The 22,426-nt window shown below is 50.1% G+C and overlaps 1 protein-coding gene across 3 annotated transcripts; it reads right to left on the bottom strand.

The window, feature by feature from the left end:
* Positions 1 to 6,916: 6,916 nt before the first annotated feature.
* On the bottom strand, positions 6,917 to 22,062 carry H6PD (hexose-6-phosphate dehydrogenase/glucose 1-dehydrogenase). 3 transcript variants are annotated; one of them, XM_075520234.1, is made up of 8 exons: positions 22,013 to 22,062; positions 21,302 to 21,400; positions 21,046 to 21,187; positions 19,077 to 19,247; positions 16,624 to 17,280; positions 15,301 to 15,418; positions 12,789 to 13,058; positions 6,917 to 12,111 (listed from the first exon to the last, which is right to left on the bottom strand). In XM_075520234.1, the coding sequence occupies exons 4-8, from the start codon at positions 19,083 to 19,085 to the stop codon at positions 10,754 to 10,756; spliced, it is 2,412 nt and encodes an 803-aa protein (XP_075376349.1). In that variant the 5' UTR covers positions 19,086 to 19,247; positions 21,046 to 21,187; positions 21,302 to 21,400; positions 22,013 to 22,062; the 3' UTR covers positions 6,917 to 10,753. The 3 variants fall into 3 exon arrangements, with proteins under 3 accessions (XP_075376349.1, XP_075376351.1, XP_075376352.1); XM_075520236.1 differs by lacking the exon at positions 21,046 to 21,187; XM_075520237.1 differs by lacking the exon at positions 21,302 to 21,400 and having other exon boundaries at positions 22,013 to 22,035.
* Positions 22,063 to 22,426: the final 364 nt, after the last annotated feature.

Genomic DNA, 22,426 nt, shown 5'->3' on the forward strand with positions numbered 1-22,426 from the left:
AGAAGGAGGTGTGCTCTGCTGAGAGCCGAACAGGCTTTTTGTCACGTTTCATGGGCCGTGCATTAATGTACAACTTTGCTATACCAGTGTGTCCAAGGAAAAAACTCCTGCAGCTGCACATGGGGTGAAATGAGATGGCATTATGGACCGTTGCTTATGGTCCCCAGGGGCCATAGGCTTCCCACTGCTAGGTTATTCCTTCAGCGAGGTGGTCACAGCAGGACATTCAGTGACATATAATGGGGCAGGGTCCAGTGCTGAACCCACTGAACTGTCAGAAGGAGTCAGAAGAAACGACTGTAATGCGAAGGCCAAGGTGTGCCAGCTACCCTGCTGAATACTCCCCTCCTCCTCACCCCTTTCAGGCCGTGCAGTCAAAAAAACCCCGACAGAGGACTTCAGCCAGTGCGGGGAAAGAAATTCTGTTGGACTCCATGGGACGATACATACGTGTGAAGTTGTTCGTGTGTGCATTCATATCTTTGCAGGACCGAGGCACTAATTCGTTAAACATATTTTGGAGTCCTTGGGGAATAGTTGCTCTATGCCAGCCATTGTGGTTCATTAAAAAAACACATTCACATTAGATTAAATTTATTACTCTAGCTGACCAGAAACACCAGGGAGTTTGTAGATACAGCACAAACATGTTCTTTCACACCCTGCAAGATAGAAATAGGAGAAGTTTTATGTTAAATACGTACATATTTGGGTAGCTTTTTCAAAACTGCTATGCTTTGACCTGGTTCTGCTCCCATTTAAGTCAATTTTCCCCACTAATTTCAGCAGAAGTCCTTCAGCAATAGTCCCTCAAGCATGTTGTGAAAATCTCCCCCTTTAAGTTTTCCTGCAGATTAGTGTTCAGTTCTTGGACAGTGAGCCAAACCTTGGGGGCCCATACTCACCCAGAGACCCTCTAAATATTGCTCTGAGGGAGCTGCGGAAGGATCCTGACACTGCAGACTGGCGCCAGTGTTTTCTGTCGGCACACTTGCAGCTTGTTGTGTGAATCCATCTTTGTTTGTGGAGAGTTCTCCCAGTAGACCTCCACTGTTCAGAAGATCCACTGCTGTCTCTTCTGCCAATGCCAAAGATGTTAGAGGAACGTGCCAGGCATACGTTAGCTGGAGAGCAAGACAAACTGAAGTGTTGTCTAGGGAAACTCCAAAACTGCTTAGAATTGGAGCTCCGTGGACCAGGTTCTCCCTTATGGTAAATCAATCTACTACACCTACTAAAGTACGCCTACTTTAAATGCTTTGTTTCATTACTCCCAAGGTGGGAGACTGCTGTTACGTGAGAACCTGACTGGTGGGAGCAGGGCAAAGGCTAGCATGGATTCATAGTCTAGAAAGGCAGAGGGGAAGCAGCTGTTAATTACTTGGCTGACAGTAGCTCTTGATGCCTAGAGATGTGGATAAGGGACTTTCCTCTTATGCTGAGACCTTTTCCTCCCCATCTGCTGTGACCCAGGGGAGTAACAGAGCAATGGCCAGGGCCAGGGTCCTGAGGGAAGCCCAAGATCTCGCTCGTGGAGACTCAAAAGCAGGTTCTCTTTGGCCTGCCTAGCCACAGCTCCCCAGGGTGTATTAAATGGTCAGCACAGCGTGAGCACCTTCTGCAGCAGCAGAGACGTGTCATCACTGGGTCCAAGAAAGTTGTGAATGATGTCTGAGAACTGTGCAGGAAACTCAGCAGGCCTTAGTCTGCCTGTGAATTCAGCGGCTCTGCTAACTCCGCCACAGCCGTGGTACCTGCCTCCCAGCACCGGTCAGCACTATGACCCATTATCTCTCCCTGAGCACCTTGCAGCACATTGCCATTGCCGGATGTGAGCTTCTTTGTCTGAGGGCTACTCACGGTCTTGCATTTTCTTGTGCACTGGTTCCAGGTGGGCAAGGGTTTCCTGCTCTAACAGAGATCTCTGTTCTTTACAGTGAGAGGGAGAAATGGGGTGGAGGAGGTATAAGAGCAGCAGGGAAGTTGGAGGAAACCAGACGTGACAAGCGCTGAAGCAGAACTTTTCAGCTTTGTGGTGGCTTCTCGCCAGATGAGATCACAGCTCCTACGGAATCTTGTCTCCTTTTATTTCCTTAATACTTGACTTTCTTGCTTCCTTAAGAAGCAGGAATTGCTAATCTTCAATCACTTGCTTTGAATACTGTCTACATCTCAAACAACAGTGCAAACAGTGGCAGAGGGGGGTGGCTGACAAATGCCAGTGTTTATGGTCTGCAATGGAATCCCTCTAAGCTTGTTTGGAAAACTAACTGGGGATGGAGCCTGGATTAGAAGAGACTTTTCCAGGTCTCATCCTTGTGAATTTATGCTAAGATTATTAAAAGAGAGGTGGGAGGGGGAATGACTTGGCATGCCTCCTTTTTTGTGCTCAGCATTCAGTATTGTAGATTATCTATGGGGTCTGGAAGTGGATGAGCACCCGCCTTCTGAAAAATTGGTCCCTTTTGAATGTCTGAAGTTAAGCATCTAAATCCTTCTTAAGATCACGGACTCTCAGGCTGGTACAGACTTTGTAGATGTGCTTTATGCCTGACCGATACTAACCTTGCAGCAGTAGGCTGGGAGACTGTAGCAAAAAAGGGGATCCTATTGCTTTGCATTTGGAGGGGCTGTATAAAGACAGGCAGGCAGCAAACATGCAGCTTTCTATGCCCTGGGGAGAGGGGGAGAGAGAAAGAGTAAACACTCTGCCCGGAAACATGTACGTGCTGCATGCAGGCTCTGCCTGTGGGAATTAAGGGAGACAATGCAACAGATAGTGAACAATGAGCGTCTGTAATGTACAGCAACAAAGCCAAAGTAACCCAGTGTGCCGCAGAACAGAGAAAGAGACTGTTAAAACAGCAGCCTCATGAGGTAGAAATCCTGCCAAGGCTGCTTAGAGGACAATCAACAAGCCCTCCTCAGCTGGAAGATGGCTCAGTGTGGTGGAAAAGGGAGTACAAGAGAGTGGGATGGAGAAGGAAAAAAGAGGCATCCCCAAGGGGCCCTTTGCAGGGGGGAAAAAAAGTCATCTTCCTTTTAGTTAGTCTCTTCTTGTGAATTCAGATCTCAGCACAGTCAACACAACACTTTGCACACTGCAACACAAATAAATGAGGCTGTTTATCAGAACCCTTTGTCAGAAACAACGTGGAATCCAGGTATTTTGCTTTACATTCACCTGGAAAGCAAGGGCTTGCTGTGGTGTCTCCCATCACTGTTCCTTTGCCTTTCTGCTTCAGCATAGGGTGCTGGATGTGAAGTGGCCTGCCTTAAAGAATGGGATATATGTAACTCTGGAGCACTTGGATGCAGAAGATACTCTACAAACTTCCAATTGTGTTTGGAGTAACCCTTACAACACCAGCTGCTTGCCCAGTTATCTCTGAGGCACATGTAGTAGAGACATGGCTACCTCTTAATGAGAGCACATGCCAGGAGCACCCCTTTAAAATCACAGTAACTTTACTGGCTGACACAACTGTCTGCAGTAGAAAGGACACACGAGAACGCTCCTTTTCCTTATTGCGCTGTATGGCGCAAGCCTGTATGTAGGGGGCTAAGCACATGGTGCAGTCTCTGCATGAGAAGCCATTGGGAGTGGGGAAGCAGAAAAATGAGTTCCTTGCTTTTTCAATGGGGGGGCCATGAATGGGAAATGGTAGCAACCAGGATAATACAGGAATAGCAGCTGTGGAGTAGCTCCCGGCAGAGCAGGCTGACCAGAGAGCTCCCTGTGCCACAGGAGATCAGCGCTCATCTCTGCGCTGCGTGTGGCTCCAGGAACAGCGGCGAAAGGGTTGGTGTCAGAGGCCCAGCTGTGTCGGTCTGTGCCTCGAGGAAAAGCTCCCTTTGCAGGACAGGGCTGGGAAAAGTGGCTCCCGCCAGCTCCTGCAGCGTGAGGAAGCAGCACCCTCTGCTGCTGGCATGCTTGCCTCCAAAGCACCTTGTTACTCACAGACACCCAAGTACTTCCTAAGTACTGCCTAAGACACCTAAGCACTGCAGCATGTGGGTGGTGGGCTTGTCAGGCAGTTTGGTCATGTCAAAATACTGCTGTTGGGAAAGGAGATGCCAGGCAGCATCTGCTTGCAGCAGCAATAACAACAGGCCCTGGCTTTGTGCTGGAAAGATTTCGACTGCTGCTGTTCCCGGCAAGTTCTTCGGCTGACATTGTTTGATGAGCATGACTCGATACACGCAACAGGGACGCTATAGGATAAAGCTCTCCATTCCTCCAGCAGCCTTCCTCGGCCTACTCCAAACATTTCGTATCCCCATGAAGCAGCTAATTTGCTATTGCTGCATAGCAAGAGGAAAGGGGAACTCAGGCGAGCAACGTGACTCGCCCACAGTGAGTCAGTGGCAGAGTCCTGCCCCTTCAGCTCTCTCGTGCTAACCGTGGACCAGCCGTTCCCATGGGCTGGGAACACAAGGAAGGAGTCCCAACTCCTCCCACCCCTAAGCAATCCTACCGTGGGGCACACAGCCGTGATGATGTATCGCTACCAAACTGCCTCCCTAGAAAGCTGGGGGATGATGCAGGATCCATGCAGTCAGATGAATCCTAGTCGCCCATGTTTTTTCCCTCCTTTTTGCTGAGGGCTTTTTGCTTTTCCCAAATTAAGCTGTTTAACGTCGAACAGGTCTACCCCACAAGCACATTCCCAAATGGGGTATGCACACCTCAGACAGACGCAGAGTACTTGGTCTCTTCCTCCTATTTCCTCCCTCTCCCCTAGGCAGGCATGCTCCCCCTAGCATCTGACCCCAGGTTTCCCTTCTTCATGTGGGGAAAATAAGCTAAACTTGGTACCGGCTGCAGCTCCGGTTCCCCACAGCTCAGCCAGAGACAAATACTCGAGCTCCCATTCCGCCCCCGCCATCTCACGATCTTCCTCTTCCTCTCTGCAAGCAGCAGGGGGGACTCTCCCCAAATCTTCAAACACACAGAGTACTGTGCCAGCCCATAAAATATGCCCACGTAAGAAAAGCAAAGCACGAAAAAAATGCCTGAATCCTGTTAAAAATAGGCTGGGATCTACAGAAAAGAACCTGCTTAACAGTTTGCGTCTGTGCGCAGGTCTCATTTCAGCAACACTGCTCAGAGCCAAACATCATTCACACAAGACCCAGATTGTTTTGTGGATAAGGAGATGCCTACAAAAAGGGAGCCCTGTTTAAGGAAAAAATGAGGCGATGTCTGGTCAGAGCGCCACCGGGACATAGTTTCTGCGGGAAATTCCTCTCCGTAGAGCAATCTGTCAAAGGAGAGCCAACACGTCCCGCCGCAGGAAGCAGCTTGAGGGCACAGGCCTGGCACAGTCTGCAGTGGTGCTTGCAGGAGAACCTGGTGCTGCATTGCTACAGGACATCATGCCAGCTCTCTGCAGGGGGAGCAGCTGGAATGAACTGGATTGATTCACATTACCCACAGACATTTCACAAGGCAGCTTGTTTCAGGATCGCTCTGGCTCCTGAAATGTACTGTTTTTCACCCTCTCCCCTCCACCTCCTTTCTTGCCCCTTTTTAGGCAACGGCCACATTCTCAGTCATCCCTTTGGGGAAAGGAAGGCAATAAACCAAATCCCTACTAAGGCAGGCAATGAATCTGGAGGCACAGATCCTACTAAGGATTGCCCTTAGCTGTGGCCAAAGGAGAAGTCATGCACAGCACCAAGAAAATTGTTTTGAAAAGTGGTAAGTTTTGCTGCTCTTACCACCACTGCCTCTGCTCCCGGTGTTTGGGGAGGATTCACTAATCCTGTAACTGCTTGGAGTGTCTCTCTTCAGTGATGTGCAATGGTCTCTAAACTAGAGCAACTCTCTCCCTAAACTAGAATTAAAACACTTCTGACCGGGATGGGAAAATACTGTCCCGGCCCTATGACATGACTGTTAAATCTCCTCACTTGCACGACCATCTTCAAATGTATGGGTCGCTTAGATAATTCAGCATCACCAACAGCATCAGAAAGTATCATACACACCTCATAGCAATGTACCTGGACACCCATGGGAGCACTGGAGAGGGTTTGGACACTGAAAAGACCCACGTTGCTTGGTACTACAGAAATGCTCTGCTACATTAGCCGCCCAGGGAACCACTGAAAACCCACCAGAGCCTGTGAACGACAGTGCCCTTGCAGCTGCATTCAGGGGAACTAGCATTTGTGAATCAGCACGATTGCAGCAAAAATCCATCTGATTTAAATCCTCCTATCCTCCCCTTGCCAGGAAAATGAAGCCTTCCCCTGGGGCAATAGGATGAAATTGCCATGCTCCTTGTCCCTCTTCTTTCTGTGTAATGGAGGTCCCAGGTGAGACTTTCCTTTCACCGAGGAGGAGGTGGCTGGTTCTGGACAGGAACACTTGGGTATCAGCTAAACCGGAGGGACCGTGCGTAATGCCTTCCTAGCCAGAGTCACAGCACAGCTTGTTCTTGAAGTTCAACTCCATAATCTCAGCTCACAGATCTTGAATAGATTATAGTTAAAAACGCAGCTCTATGATAAAGTCTACATTATTAAGCAACTCTGTACTATGGTGATAGTATCTATGGAAATGCAACTCGGAGTAAATGTGGATCAGCGGAGACTTTCCTAAGGCCTGGTGATTCCAGGACCCTGCATAGTATTGGGTGATGCCATCTTCTCACCTTCAAAGGGCTTCGGCTGTTCCTCTGGCTTGAAAAGTCCTGGCCTTGTTTGGATGATACACAAAAAAAAAGAGTCAGAGTGAACATTTAAGACTACTGGTTTCACCCTACAGAAAATTCAACATTGCCCTCTTTGTACAACTAGAATGTTAAAACTTCACTCGCCAAGAGGACAGGAAAAGAAACAGAATGACCACCAATCTTTGAAAGAAATTAAACGACACTCTTGTTAAAAACTATTTATTTTTTATAAATATAATTCTCTATTCATTACACAACATGAAAGGAATCACAAAACTCATGGGAAAATAAGATTTTGCAACTTGATTTATGAAAGTTGAAATGAAAAATTAATTACTTCCAGTGTTAGTTTTCTGTAAAACATATAAATAATCATGCCCTTGAATTCTAGGAATGCACGTGCCATTTAAAAAAAAAAAAATCAAATTGGTATCAATAATCACTTATGGGAGAAACAGACTATAAGAAGTTACTCCATGGAGTTGCTTTTGCGAAGAAAGGTTAATACAAGCTCTCAAGAAGGTGCACAGCTCCTATTAATAGCTTTCACAAAATAAAAATAGCACTGCTTCCTTGGCCTATAGCCCAGTGGATTTCTACCATTCGTCCTCATCAGATTTGTTGCTCATTTAACCCTTCTTCCCATCTGCAGTCTCTGTCTTGCCAGTCACAAATTTTATATATTTTAATATATTTGTTCTCATTTGGCAAATGCTAAGTATTAAACAGTTTAACAGGAATGTCTGTGTAAAAAAAAAAAAAAGAACGGTTCTAAAAAAAAAACCCCAAACAACCCAGACAGCTATGTTCACGGAGGAAAACGTGTGTAAGTATTTACAGGATTTTAATAAAATCTCAGATGAATTTTGGGGTGACTTCGCAAATGAACTCTATTTTCAGCTGGAAAGAACAGCTGCGATCTGGGAAAAAAACACATGCTTATTTAAAAGTGCAAATAAACCTCTCCAAAATCAGTGCCAGCCAAATATTAACAAGAAAGCGTGCAGAAATAAGAAAACACCAATGCCACAGTCATCTCTAAAGTAGTAATAAATTCTGTCATTCATAACAATATATTTATTCTCACATAGGTCAATTTTTCATTAAAACTTGTTCCCTCACACCAAATACCAAAGAACAGGAGTGAAGTTAACATGGCTATTTTTGTTTAAAACCGAAAAATGATGTTTGAATTTATGGACATACCAGACCTAAAACATCTTCCTCTGCACAGCTGTTTCAGCCACTGTGATATATATTTTGGAGCCAGTGTTTGCTAGCACTCATCTACGAAGAGAGTTATTCCAGAAGACTTGTTCCAGTTAACTCCTAGGCGTAAGCTCTTGCTCCAGGCTCCACTGTCAGCACATCCCCTTGACAAGCCAGGCCTGCAGCAAGGAACCTGCAGTGCTCGCCCTCCTCCTGCTTTTTTATGCTACTCTCATCCCCTGTGGTTTACTCCACCCTTTGCTGATCGTGCTGGTAGTTAAGCCTGCCTGTAACCACGAAACAGGCAGCAGCAAACTTCTTCGTGAACACCCGCAAAAGATGGGTAACCAGCCATCCCGTCGTCAAACCAGACCAGTTAAGGCACTTGTGTCTCTTCTTCGTTTGAGCTTTTGACAAAGCGACGCCACCACAGCTCCCCTCCTTTCCCATGCAGAAGCAGAGTGATGCACATCAGTGCAACTCAGCTCAGCTTAGTCAAATACAGTACGTAAAACGCAGCTTTTCTGGGCCATCTGCACGGTGGGGGAGGGTGTCTGCCAGAAATCACAGCCAGTCCCTGAGAATTTGGCCTTTTCCTGCTGCACAGAGCTTCTGCCAGGTTATGTTCTCCCTGGCTCTGTTTGCCTAGGGACTGCTGATGAGTAACAGGCTCTCCAGAGCTTGCTCAGTGCACTTTTATCTGTGCGATTAGCAGGGGACAACAGTTCTGATTTCTGCATGAAGATAAATATTACGCTGAAAGGCAACAGCTCCTGGAAACCTGGGAGCACAGGCTGTATAGACCTGCCCACCTTGCTTCATGTTCTATCAGACCATAGCACCTATTTGTACCTGGATTTGCACCTTCATCACCAGGATTCAGCAGATCCCTGTGCAGGGAAGGATTTGAAGCCAATGCCTATCACCCAGCTTTCTAAAGCAAAGTCTCCTTCCTTCCCTAGACTGCAGACTTTCAGGTCCCTAAGGGGTCACCAGACTCCCAGGTCCAGCTCCTGAGGATCCTGTTTTTCCCTTGTGAGGCTCCCGGGCCGTGATGGGCGGCCAAGCCTGGCACAGCCTCAGACCAGCCCTGCTGAACGAACAGCACACAACTTACTGCTGCTGCTCGGGGTCGGGGTGCCATCTCCCGTCAGCATCGGGGCCCCCGCCGAGCCCAAGGTCCCTGGGTCACCTCAGACCCTGCCATCTCCACCCGGTCACCCACACACAGCTACTTCTCTGCGGAAACAGGGCCAGCATTCACAGGAAGAAGAGAGAAATCCCCTTGAAAGTGGCCTCCGCTCCTACGCGGAATCCTCCCTGCTAGCATCCAGTACCACATCCAGGTTCCAGCTTCCTGCGGTGGGTCTGTCCCATCCTGGGGCCACGCCGGGGGAGTGGGTTTGTCTCTAGCCTCCGCATGGACCGTGAGCCCAGATTCTCCCATCTTGTGCTGTCTTGATTTCCTTACCAAAAGCTGCTGGTGTGCTGTGGTAAATTACCCGTTAGAGAAGATCACAGAGCGTTTGGGGATATCGTGAAAGCAGAGAGACACCCATTGTGCATGGCAGCATTCTGGGAAGGTGAAAATTAGGAAGGGGAGGGTGGGGACTCTAGGTAGGACTAGATGTCTCCAGCCCTTCCTGGGAGCAACAGCACTATACATTTCTATAACCACTTAACGTTGTCCTGTCAACACAGAGATGCAATTTGCTAGTTCCGTGTGCCCAAGAGATACGCAGAGAAAATTCCCTCCCCTTTTAAGCCAGCGTCCTTGAGTTCAAACCCCACCACCACCGTCCACAAACACTGTAACTACCTTAATGTGTGCTGTAATGATGGATACGTTGATAGTTTATAAAGCTGCCTCCCACAGAAATTTTATAAGCCACTGAATGACACTGCAAGCTTCAATTCTGAGGACAGAGAAAAGTTCATTTCAGAGAATGAGACAGAGAAAGACAGTTGAAGAAAACATTTCTTTGCTAGCTAAACCCAAACAACTCCTCTGAACACCAAGCTCTCCCCTCAATAATTATTGCACTGCAGGCAAATAACAGCTCTGTGAACTGCCATATTCCTCACCCCGTCCCCGTTATTCTAACAGCCTAAAAAGCAATGTGTCTTCCTTCTCCATCCCCCGTGGTATCAGCTATCCACTTAACGAAACCAGCAAATTACTGCTTATAAACTCAGCCTCTGCTGCTGGGCAATTTGCAAAGACTCAGGACTGCAGTGAGCTCACAAATCAGCGTCAGCAGTTCGGGGCCACATGCCACAAAAGCAAATGGGCGTCTGTGCTTCCAGGAGAGCGCTGCCGTAGTCAGTGGCTGGCTGACACCGAGACGGGCTGCACACACAAGACTCCAGACCCGTGCGCACAGATCGTTTTACTGAGACGACGACTCCGTCCCAGCCAGACTGAGCAGGGCAGAGGATGAACATGTTATTACTGTCTTCTAGCCTGAGAATTAAAAAAAAAAAAAATTTGGCAGGTACTTAATTTAAAAAGTCTCCCGTAGTGCCTGCGAGGTAGTTAAAAGCTAATAACCACAAAGGCCTGACAGGGAAAACTGAGGCACTTCAAGGTGAGGTAATTTGTCCAAAGTCACAGTTAGAATCCCTAGCAGAGCCAGAAATGCTGCACTGGCTTCTTGGGTCCTACTTAGCTCTGAACACTGAGCCGAGCTCCTTTCTGGGCTCAAACGTCAGAGGCACTGCAGGCCACAGATTTCCCAGAAGGTTAGAGGCATCTGTCAGAGATGAAGCTGCTGCTGGCAACGGAAAAACATGGACATTGTGTAGGAAAATCCAGGCTGTAAGGGCCACGCAGACAAGGGAGGAGGGACACTGTGAAGGCATCACCCAAGCAGAGCTTCATAATCCACATACCACACCAGCTGGCCAGAGCTGGGGCTGACACCCGAGACAGGCCACTTCCTTGGCTCATGGCCCACTCTGCTGAGCAGGGTGGTGATGCTGTGCTTACCCTTCCCCAAAACCAGGACAAACACCTGCCTGGCCTTGTTGATAAGGGGCAGGCTAAGGCTCATCCTTTGGTGAGGTTTGACAGGGCTTTCAGTCAGCACCACGGTCTGAGCCCCTTCCAAGCCATTTTCAGATCGGGGGAAGAGCGAGGCAGTGTGCCCGTCAGTGCCCACCCCCAGCAGCACCAGGTCAAAGCTGGCATTGGCCACCAGGGCCATGATCTCCTTGGCATACAGCTCTGTGCCTCTGTCCTCTTCCACACAGAGCCGCTGGTTCAGGTGCACAGGCATGGGGTGGACATTGAAGTAGGGGACCCTGACACTCTGGAGGAGGTGGTTGTGCAAGCTGAAGAAGTTGGACTCAGTGTCAGTGAGAGGGACACAGCGTTCATCTACCAGCCAGATGTGGGTGTGCTTCCACGGGAAGGCATAATGGTGTCTTGCCAGCCGCTGGAATAGGACCACCGGGCTTGAGCCACCCGAGAAGGCCAAGTGGAACTGCCCAGAGCGTGCCACAGTCCTGCGTGCTGTCTTCTCGATGTCAGAAGCCAGCTGGGAAATCAGGTCCTCAGACCATGCTGAGACCAGGGGACTGTGCCGATATTTGGACTGGATTGTCTTGTAATCACTTGGCATCAGCCTGTTGGGGTTCAGCACTTCCACTGGCTCTGCCAGTGTGAACGCCACTTCCCCACTCACCATTTCAAAGTCTAAGAGGTGCTGGTTCTCCACGCCCCCAGGGTAGAGGCGCAGGGGCTGGTGGGAAATGCTATCCAGCAGTGGTGTCCAGAACCCCCAGGAGGCCAGCAGGTTCTCGGTGGTAATGAAGAAGTCCTTCCTGCCATGGTAGATGTTGGAGATGAGGACAGAATATGCATCTCTCTCTTTCACAGGGCTGTACACATAGTAATCAGACAATGGTTGTCCAAAAATGTGCAGGTCTGACTGACTCACTGCTTCTCTCCAACTGCCTTCTGGCATGACAGGCCTGAAAAGGTTCCTGCTCACAAGCACCGCGGGGGTGTTGAGTGCGCCGTGCCCAATGTAGAAGATGATCTGCTTGGCTTTACATTGGCTGTGCCCTGCATCCCTCAGAGTCTCGCTCTGAGTGCAGTAGGCCCGGTTCTTGAAGAGAACACGGACATAACCTACCCGTTCATCCAGAGCTTTCCCAGAAGTGAGGAGGAAAGGGACCCCTTCCCAACGCAGGTTGTCACTGTGAATCAGCACACCTGAAATGACAGTGATCTCAGCCACCATATTAAACCCAAAGAGCAAGCAGATATTAGGGGATCTCTGTCACCTGCCCATCATTCTCCTTCCTTAGCTCCCAGATCTTGGCATCCACTGCGTCTCTTGCTCCACATTCAGCCCTTTCATGTCATCACTGGACTAACTGCTCTCCAACTGCCGTGCTGTGCTTCCTCCCAGGTATCCTACTTGATTAGCCTCCTTTCACCTTGCAGAAAACCCAGTTTCTGGGCACAAATATCACTCAGACAAAATCTTTAATGTTCAGAAGACACAGCATGGCCAGAGATGGCCTTGTGGTCTACTCATCACAGAGAAGTGCCAATGCTTTACCTCTCAGATGCAGAGAGCAACTCAACTTTATGAAAAGGCAAAGGAGTTTGCAGGCCACTTCTAAAAATAACACAGAGATCTTATCAAGAATAATGGGACTTAGCTCTTATGCAATGCTTCCCATGGATCATTAGTTAACTAACATGACAACGGTATTATCTTGTTACAGCTCCCAGTTACCATGCCGGTGGATGCCTGGAGACATCCCTGTGTCAGCAGTGAGGTCCAGAGTCACGGAGCTGGTATCAGCATGCAAGGACTCACATCTCCTGCTCTCCTCAGCTCTAGACTACTCCCCTCTCCAGGGCCCAGACCAAACTCTCACCTGCAAAGGTTGGTGTTGTGGTGATGTAGCCTTGTGCCTTCTGCAGTTCCTCCTGTACTTGGCTGGCGTATGCCTGATACTGACCCAACACGGCACTGTTTTTCTCCAGGCCCCGCAAGGACTGGAAGGCCTGCAGCTTGCACTGCAAAACCTCTTCGGCCCTGCTCACGTTGGCTGGGAGCTCCATGGTCAGGAACATCAGGGCCTCTGTGAGGTGGTTCTGCAGCACGTCCCGGATGACTCCATACTGCTCGTAGAAGCTGGTGCGGCCTGAGGACAAAGAGGAGGTAAGATGCTACTAAACTGATGTGGTTTTCTTGCAGCCTTGCCCTCTGCACGTATAACGTGTGCCAAGGAGAACGAAGAGCACAAGCCCTAATTGGTTTGCACCAAGCTCCTCTTCTCCTGGCCCAACAATTAACTTGAAGCTATCAAGCCCAGAGAAGCTGTGGATGTCCCGTCACTGGACATGTTCAAGGTCTGACTGGACAAGGCTTTGAGCAACCTGACCTAGTGAAAGATGTCCCTGCCCATGGCAGGGGGCTTGAACTGGATTATCTTCAAAGGCCCCTTTCAACCCAAACCATTCTACGATTCTATGATCCTAAGCCTTTCCTCTCCCTCCAGAGGGGCTTCCAAAATGTCTCTGCTACTAAAATAAAGATAAAAGGTTCCCTCAGGACTGCTTGTCCTCCACCGAGCCAGACATAGTTCACCTTTTGGGTGCTTACAGAGCCTATACCCAGCAGGAGTAATGCTCTTGCCTGATACTTCCCGAGTGCACAGAGCAGAAGGCAGCTTTGCTTTCTTGAACTGCTTGTGCTTTCAGAAGCTGTGGTCAGTGACTGGCAGCAATATCCAGCTCAAACCTCCCACATACAGCGTGATGCAGGGCCCCTGTATAACCCTGGCCCGGACACTCCTGTCCCACAGGTCACAGCACCTGGGCCCGGGACCCCACACAATGTGCAGTTCTATGCAAAAGCTTTGACAGAGCAGCTGGAAAGCGGGCTCAGAGCAGGGACCCCAGCAGCTCTATAGCTACACACCAGGTCCACAGAACAGCTGAAGCTGGGCCCTGGCAATGAGCACTGCTCTTCACTGCCTCTTTTCCCCTGGTTTTCATGTCCTCGGAAGGCTCTGGCTGAGCCATGCCCTTGAGAGACAAAATTTCATGCACAAAACCCTGCTTCTCTTTCCCTGCCTGACTTCTCATGCAGGTGGGAACAGGGGGAGAAGGACAATGCACTTACAAAGAAAGTGACTCAAAGAGATGCCTTTCTGTAGTCCATCAGCAGCAGGCTGCACACTGCAGACTACATCACGGCCATAGGCTTCCTCTATTGATTGATACGTTTATCTCCCTTGCTCTAATCCAAAGGCACATTCATTAACGAAATCAATGCTGCAGACTTGCTGGGAGCCAGGCTGCCAGCTGAAGCCGCACAGGGGAAAAAAGACATCAAATGAAAAATTACAAAGCTGTTCCGAGTGGGGAGGGTACAGGGGGTAACTGGGGCTACACACAGACAGCACTGTTCTCCCTAAATCCCTCTGCAGTGCATCCCTCTCCCACAAACAGGCCCAGGTGAGGTCTGGGCTGCCAAACCAAAGATTACTCCAAGTTTGATAAAGTTGCATTAATTGAGTTTGCGGTGGCTGAGGAAGGAAGGGAAGGAGGCAGGGAGGAGGAAGATAGAAGAGGAGGTAAAGCGAGTGGAGAAGCAATCCTGATGTTTGCAGAACTGAGGGCGCCTGACATCCCAAGAAGTGCTGCGGGTGGCAGTCCAGCCCAGAGCGCTTTATGCTGAGCACTGCAGAGGGGATGCTGCAGCATTGCAGGGAGGGATTGCAGCCGTGTCCTTCAGCAGCAGACCCATGCTAGCAACTCTGGGCTTGGATTTTCTCTCTGCAATGCTCTTTCTTACTACAGAGAGGAAGGGAAAGAAACAGGCAGACAAACACAGACTGATCTAGGTACCTGGACTGACACCAACTAGCCGATACAAGTAACACCCAGGCAAAAGATGCAAGAGCATCTTCCAAAGAATAGCGCAAATGTATACTCAGTGTGAGCTTGGTAGCTAACAGGACAGGAATACAAAAGGGTTGTTGTTACAACCACCAGATGATTGCAGCACTGAACTGAAGTGGCCTTAGATTGCATCAGTTCCAAATCCAGTGCCTTCTACCAAGATTTGGGATAGAAAGCTAGCTGCAGTGCCCCCAAAGCTCTGCAGCAGAAAAAGCTGGGGGATTCTGCCCCTGCTCCCAGCTGAACTGCAATGGGAATCTTTTCTTGGAAGCAGCAACACTACCTGGAAGTGAGTCAGTCCCTAGCATAGGAAGTGTAGGACAGTCCCTCTCTATTTCCAGGGAGCAACATATCATTCATCTGCTCTTTTTTGTTTCTGCACAGCAGTACCTCAAGGGCTACTTTCACATAATTAATGAACCTGCCAGTTCTCCTTCTCGCTCATTCACCCTAGCTCTGCACACTCGCCTCACCAACCTTTAGCATCCACAGTCTCTTTCAAGACAATCTCCACTCTTTCCACATGATGTCGGTTCCAAATTGGATCCAGAAACTGTCGGTTCTGGTCTCGAAAAGGCAGGATATGGGCTACAGCCTGTGAAGGGAAAAATCAAAGACCCAACAAAAACTCACCAGGTTTCCACAGTATCTCTGCCTCACTGCTCCGTCCGGCACTGGGATGCGGCCAGCTCTGGAGTGCCAGCACACATGCCACACAGCAGAGAGCAGAGTGGGTCAGAGAAGAGAAAATCAGCAAGAGAGCTTGCAGTGATGCACAGTGGGGTCTCCCATGACTGTACAGAGCAGACATTAAAGGTCTTTCTGAGGCATTTTGAGGTTTCATGTGAAAAAGGCTGAACTACAAACTGCAAGGCACTCAGTTTATACCTGTCAAAGGACAAAGGGCTGAGTCAGACCATCCTGGGACTAACGTACAGTTCCAAAGTGCTGAAATACATCAGATCAGATGCTTACACCACTAAAACCATCTGCTCTTTTGGGGAGGGAAAAAAAAAAAAGAAAAAAAAAAAAAAAGAGAAGAAATCCCCTGTCTTGGTAGAGATGCTCTCCTTGCAGCTGGACATGCAACCTTCTGACTAAAATCTGGCCACAGTGCCATGGATGGAACAGGCTACTTTCAAAATGTGGCATCACATTCCTCTAAAACAAGGATGGCACGTCCTTGAACACATTCCCTCTGGGACAATGCAGCTCCACATCCTGAGCTGTCCCTGCAGCAGCCAGTCCTCCGTGCCCCGAGCAGAGCACAGGGCAGGAAGAAACCTTCTCCTAAGCATCCTGCAAAACTAACATCCCATCAGCTCCATATCATATCAAATTAAAAACTGCTTCTAGAAGCCACGGCTAAGCAGAGAGGCCTGTGTGTAATGAGATGGGAGAACTGTGAGAGGGAAAGGGCGTTGCTTGTTCAGCGAAATCAAAGCCCTGACCTTGGTGAGAAGACCAGATGAATTCTGCATCTCTCCTTCATGCACACACAGAGTTCACCCCTACACCCTGGCTTCCCTCTGGAAAGGGGACCCTCATCACTCTAACGGGAGAAAGCCCTGCTTTGGTCTGCACATTTCCCCTGCTCTGTAAGAGGATGGACAGCAGCACAGTACAGGACAAGAATAACAGTATAGGACTCCCTAAGCAAATGGAGGCCCGGGACCACACTCAGTGGCTCTGCCCGACTTTGAGAGGGGAATAACGCTCTCATTAGCTGCAGAGCTGACATCCACCCAGCCACTAAGTCCCTCAACCTGGCAAAGGGGCTGCGCGTTGCAAGCTGCTCACCTGTTTGCCAAGGTAGTGGTCCACCCGGTACATCTCCTCTTCCCTGAAGAAGCTTCTCAGCTCTGCAGCCAGCTGCTGGGCTGACTCCAGGTCATGGCCAAAAGGTTTCTCCAGCACCACACGTAGCCAGGCTCCCGGAGGCGGTCTGCAGCTGCTGTTGATGTGACGGGCAATCTCTGTGTAGGCAAATGGTGGTACTGAGAAGTAGAAGATCCTTCCAGCCTCCTTCAGTCCCTCCTGGCGAAGCAGCGTCTCAATCTCTCTGTTCAGTGCGGTGTAGTTTTCGGCAGTCTTCAGCTGGTGGTATTGGCTCAGCTTCAGGAACTGGTCCTTGAGCACAGCACACCTGTTGGGAGACTCATCTGGGGGACAGGCCAGCTTCTTCAGCACATCAAACATCAGCCTCTGCCCTGGCTCCAGAGCTGTCAGTGCAGCCCCGTGGAAAGTGAAGCTGTGGCCACTGCTCACTTGGTCCATGTAGAGTTGGAACAGACCCTGCCACAAATACTTCTTGGCCAAATCACCTGTGGCTCCCAGCAAGACCACGGAGATGTGGCCCTGGGACACTTCAGCCAGTGATGGCAAGGCTCCCATGAACAACACTGTACACAGGACTCTTCTCAGCATCTTGGGAGAGAAGAGGTAGACCCAGGAACACTAGAGGACAGGATTAAAAGAGAAAATCTGTCAATCCATGTTACAACACTGCAAAACACAACGCGAGCTATCTGCTTTCCCACGGCTGAAGAGCCAGGGACTTCTGCCTAGATCCTCCACCCAACAGTCTCTCCTCCCCTCGATGATTTGAATCATGGTAGTAACTGGGGCTCTTGAAAGGACTACCTACAGCCTCCTTATGCAAACCAAGAAGTGGAAGACAGCGTGTGCCTAAGGTCTTTCAGTAGCATAAGCATTGTTTCCACAGCTGAGTTAATGAGGGGGTGTCAATGCCTTTAGACTGTGAGAGTGAAATCCATTTTAATACAAATTTCAGAGCTGGCTACAAACGAACACATGTGCCTGCATATTAAGTACTGCTTTCAACAACCTGCTGTTTAGGACTTTGCTCAAATGGTATTATGCTGCCTTGGCATCGCTTCATGTCAATATTGTCACAGCAGCTCAGAGACGAGCACGACCACTGGCAGTTCCAGCACACAGGCTCTTCTTTAATGCCCTGCACTTTAATGACTCATGTGCACCACCGCTCTCATGAACAGAGCTGAATTAGGTTCTAACGAGCTACTGGGAGACAAATGGTCTGATAAAACAACACAGGGGAAGAAGTTGTTTAGTCCTTAAAATTGAGTCTAGACAGGAGCCAGTCTAGATGCTGCCTTACGATGGTTGTGTATGGGACCAGGAGACAACGTGGGGTTTGTGTTCCGCCTGCTGCACCTTTCCCTCACTGAAGAGTGCATGTCAGCACCCGTTCCGGCCTTCTCCCCTCAGTACCCATTCAAACCACTGCAGCCAGCAACAGCTGGCTTCCCTGACCAAAAAGCCCCTTTGCTCGTTCTTATTTATTCTTGTTTCCCTAATCCAAAATAAAGTTGTTTTTAGGAGAAATGACACATTTAGTTCTTATACCTACAAACTTGGCAATGACTTTACATCTCAACAGAGAGAATCCAGAACAAGTGAATAAACCACTGTGCTGTTCTCGTTACATCAAGTATTATTTCAGAAGCTCTTACCCTGGCTATCTCATTCTTTTAATTTAATTTTCTGAAGTTGTGTTTAGTTGGAGCATAGCCTTCACAGCACACAAGATAATTAACTTCTTTAAAAACTTTTGGTTCTGGTCAATAAATTTATACCTTTTTATTTTACCTGTGTAGGAAGCCCAGCCAGTTTTTGACAGCAAGAGGAAAAAGTACATGGCTTTTTTATACTGGTGCAGTTGCAGTCTCGCTAGACTTTGCACTGGCATGATTACACCATTGTAAAATGGCAGTTTTGTGACTATAAAACTGAGAAATAGATCTTGGGTATGAGAATGAACCTGACCATCTTAACCTTCTTCTGCAGGCAGAGACAAGACAGAAAAGTGTCTCATCAGACTCATACATTCACAGTCAGCTAGAAAACATATCACTGGCTCCATTGCTCCAGTTGCAGCTGTACGTATGCCCGAGGACCACAAGCTGTTAGCTTTTACCTGCCCAGACTTACTCAGGATTGTTTTTCCTAGCCTGGAGCAAAACTCCTGGTCCTCGCTCCTCTTGAATGGCAGAGGCATGAAACATGGATGTTGTCCTAGCTCTTGACTGGTTCTCCCCCTGGAAAGCTCCCAGAAAAGTCACTATTCCATCACTAAATCAACACAGGATCTAAGTCAGCTAAAGGATGAGGATAACTAAATCAAAACAAGGAACTTCCGAATATCTCTCCCTATCTGCAGCTTGAACTGGTCTTTATAAATCTTGTGTTTCTCTCCCCAGCAGACTCACCTGAGTCATACAGGAGCTTGACAGAGATTGCAGTGGCAAAAGCAGCTGGAAACTTGTCTTCTTCACAGCCTCTCCAGTGCACAGATCTCTCTTCTCCTGTGACTGAGTGTATGGCAGACTCTCTGATCAATGGTCAGGTAAGCAAGTAAGATAAGGCAGGTTGTTCCCTTTCTGGTAAATGGGAGGAAAGACCCAATTACAACAGAGAAAAAATTAACATGCCTGTGCCAGCAACGTCGCAGCACATTCCAGCTCTCAGCCCATACACGTTGGCTGAGCTAAACCCTTTGGCTGCCGTTTGTGACCAGGCAAAATGCAGGCGTATGTGGCAACTCCTGCTCCCAGAGTGTCTTCCTAACTCCTCTGCTTTGCATGTCAGCTCAGGTTGACGCAGAAGGTCTCCATCAGAGACCCTAGTGAGCCTCCCCGGGAGCAGTCCCCCACTCCAACTCTCAGAAGAAAGGGCTTCCCAAGACTACAACCCCAATGCAGTGAGAAGGGGGCAGTTTTAGTGAGCCCCTCCAGGACAGCAGGATGGCACTTGTGTGATGCTGCGGTGCCTTCTGGACACCCGGGCTTCCTTCTCAAAGGTCAGTTTGCATAGAGACTCCTTGGCTTTTCCTTCCCTGTTTTCTGCATGGAAATCATACAGCAGCCGAGCGTCAGTTAGCTGACCACAACTGCAGCCCGCTCTGCTCTGCCGCTGTGCAAGGAGACAGCCTCAATGCTCCCCACAGGGCACATCGCTCCCTCAAGAGATGGTCCAGTATCCATTGCTCTTCTCCAGGGAGCTTCAACAAGGTATACTGCAGTCTGTCAGTCTAACTCATCTCATCTCTCCCCAGCCTTCTGCTGTGACTGCCTCCCTTCCCTCCCTTCTTGCTGTGCTATTTAAGCTCCACGTTCCCACTTAAGGAATCCAGCAAATAGCGCTGGCAATCGCAGAGGGGCAGAAGGGTGGCTCCTAAGATTTTGCCTGCAGTATAAATAATTATCAGTTTAAGCAGAGGTTGGGTTTTCCTTCCCCCACTATGGGGTTATAATGCAGATGACAAAGTTTCTCAGTGCAATAAAGTAATATTTACATTTGCTTGAGCAACCTTTATTCCAGGAACCCAGAGAAGTTTGACATACTGCCCGTTGCACCTTGGCAGGCTGCAGTTACTGCGATACTGTACAGAGACTGCAGCTGAAGAGCGGGTACCTACTATGGAATGGGAAGAGTTTGGGTGGGTTATTCTTTTCCACGTACCCAAGGAAATGAGTGAATTAGCCAAGCAGTTTCCTGGCAGATTCAGCTACACAGTCACATGTATTTCCAAGCTAGCTGAAAACCAGTTTCACAACACTCCCAATTGCAAAATATTGTGCTACACTGCACAGTAAACCCAGGGGATGTTTGTTTACTGCTTTCATATCAGATAATCACCACTGTTCACATTAAAAAATAAAACTCTCAAAATTCCCCAGCCAGCCGGAATAAAGTTACTCAGTCAGGCCTCAGGAAAAGCCTCCTGGGCCTGGTCCATATAAAACACTGTAAGAGCTTAATCCAGCAGTAAGTTTAAGACTGTGCATTCCCTTGCACAGTCACTGGAGTTCCAGTTTGACAGGAGCTCATTTCAGGTCTTTTAAGTTCCCCTGATGTATGGAAAAAACTGAAAAAGATCTTTTTTGTTACTGTTGCATCCCCACTGAAAAATAATTAACAGATGCACGGCCAAACGCAGCATGGCCTGGGGTTCCTACAAGGCTACGCACGTGTAGAATCATAGAATCATTAGGTCGGAAAAGACCTTTGAGATCATCGAGTCCAACTGTTAACACATGAACACATGACGGAAAGAGTTACTGAGATTCTCTGAGAATCAGGAAAAACATATTGGTCTTCTGCATATGCAAACATTAGAGCAGGAATGACCCCACCATCAGCTCCTGGAGAGGTCAGAGGCTTAATGTGGAGACTCACATTAAAAGCAAGCCGAGAGATGCATGAATCAGTGTTTGGCCTTTCTTGTTCACCATCCAATGCAGCACTGATACACAGCCTCACTCCTACAAGACAGCAAGCTCTGGCCCCGGCGCGGTGACAGTAGCTCACTTTCCGAAGCCTTGGAAAAGCAGGAGGACAGGGTTACAGCGAGAAAAATGACTACAGCGCGTAGGCACCACCTCAGCCGCACAGACACCAAAACCAAGCGATGAAATCTCTCCGGTGTGTGTACCTTGCTATTACGGGCAGCCTGCGCCAGAAGAGACCCCAATCTCATCATCCGCCTTCCCCAGCCTCCTCCGCTGGCGAGGTCCTCCCGGTTTCCCGAGCACTGGGGATGCAGAGAGGACTCGGTGAACGTCCCTCACCACGGACACGGGTAAGCGGCACCTGCACGCGTGAGGGGCGAGAGGCCGTGCCAGGAACACCGCGGGGGGGGGGGGGGGAAGCGGTTTGGCGCAGAGCGGGGCGGCAGGACAACGTGCGCTGCGGCGGAGGGAGCGGGGCCGGGGCCGGGGCCGGCTCTGCAGCGGCCACGCACCGCGCTCCCGACAAACGCCTCTGCCCTTCGCTTCTCCGCGCACCGCGGGAACCGCCGGCCGGCCGCGCCGGGCTGCTCCGCGCTGCCCTGCCGGGGGACGGGGCGGCGGGGTAGCGGGCAGACCGGGCAGACCGGGCAGACCGGGCGGGCAGACCGGGCGGGCAGCCTCCCTTCCTCCCTCCCTCCCTCCCTCCGCCCCGCCGGCCGCGGCCCGGCCCGGCCGCCCACCCCGGCCGTGCAGCGGGGAGGCCGCTGCAGGCTGCCGCACGGCGACGCAGGGCACGGCAGTGCCCCGCACGGGAGTTCCGGGCTGCCACACGCGGCCGCGGCGGGGGAAGCCGCGCAAAGAGCCGCCTCCATGTTCCGGCCCCCGGCCCGGCCCCGCCGCCGCCCCCCACTCACCTCCCTCCCACCCCGGGCCCGCGAGTGGGGCGGCGGCGGCGGCGGCGGCGGCGGCGGCGGCTCCGGGCGGGCCCGATACAGCGCCCCGCCCGCCCGGGCGCTCCTCCCACCGCCGGGAGAGTCTGGGGTTGGCGTCGGCTCTGGCCGGGCGTCGGCGGTCGGGAGGGGGGAGAATCGCAGGGCTAAGGGGGTTCTGGGGGCGCAGGCCCCCCCTCGTGTGGGAGAGCCTTGCCCAGCCCCAGCTGAGCACCGCCGCTGTGGCTGCGCCCTGGGCACTGCGGCCGGCACCCTTTCGGCACCTGCGGGTTGCATCAGGCATGTCCGCACGGATGGGTGCGTGGTGCGTTCTCTTGTACTGCACTTCGGCTGGAGAGGTTCCTAATGCACCGTTAGAGCAAAACCTTTACTGAGGCC

This window comes from Mycteria americana, chromosome 18 (assembly GCF_035582795.1).
Source record: "Mycteria americana isolate JAX WOST 10 ecotype Jacksonville Zoo and Gardens chromosome 18, USCA_MyAme_1.0, whole genome shotgun sequence".
Taxonomy (NCBI): domain Eukaryota; kingdom Metazoa; phylum Chordata; class Aves; order Ciconiiformes; family Ciconiidae; genus Mycteria; species Mycteria americana.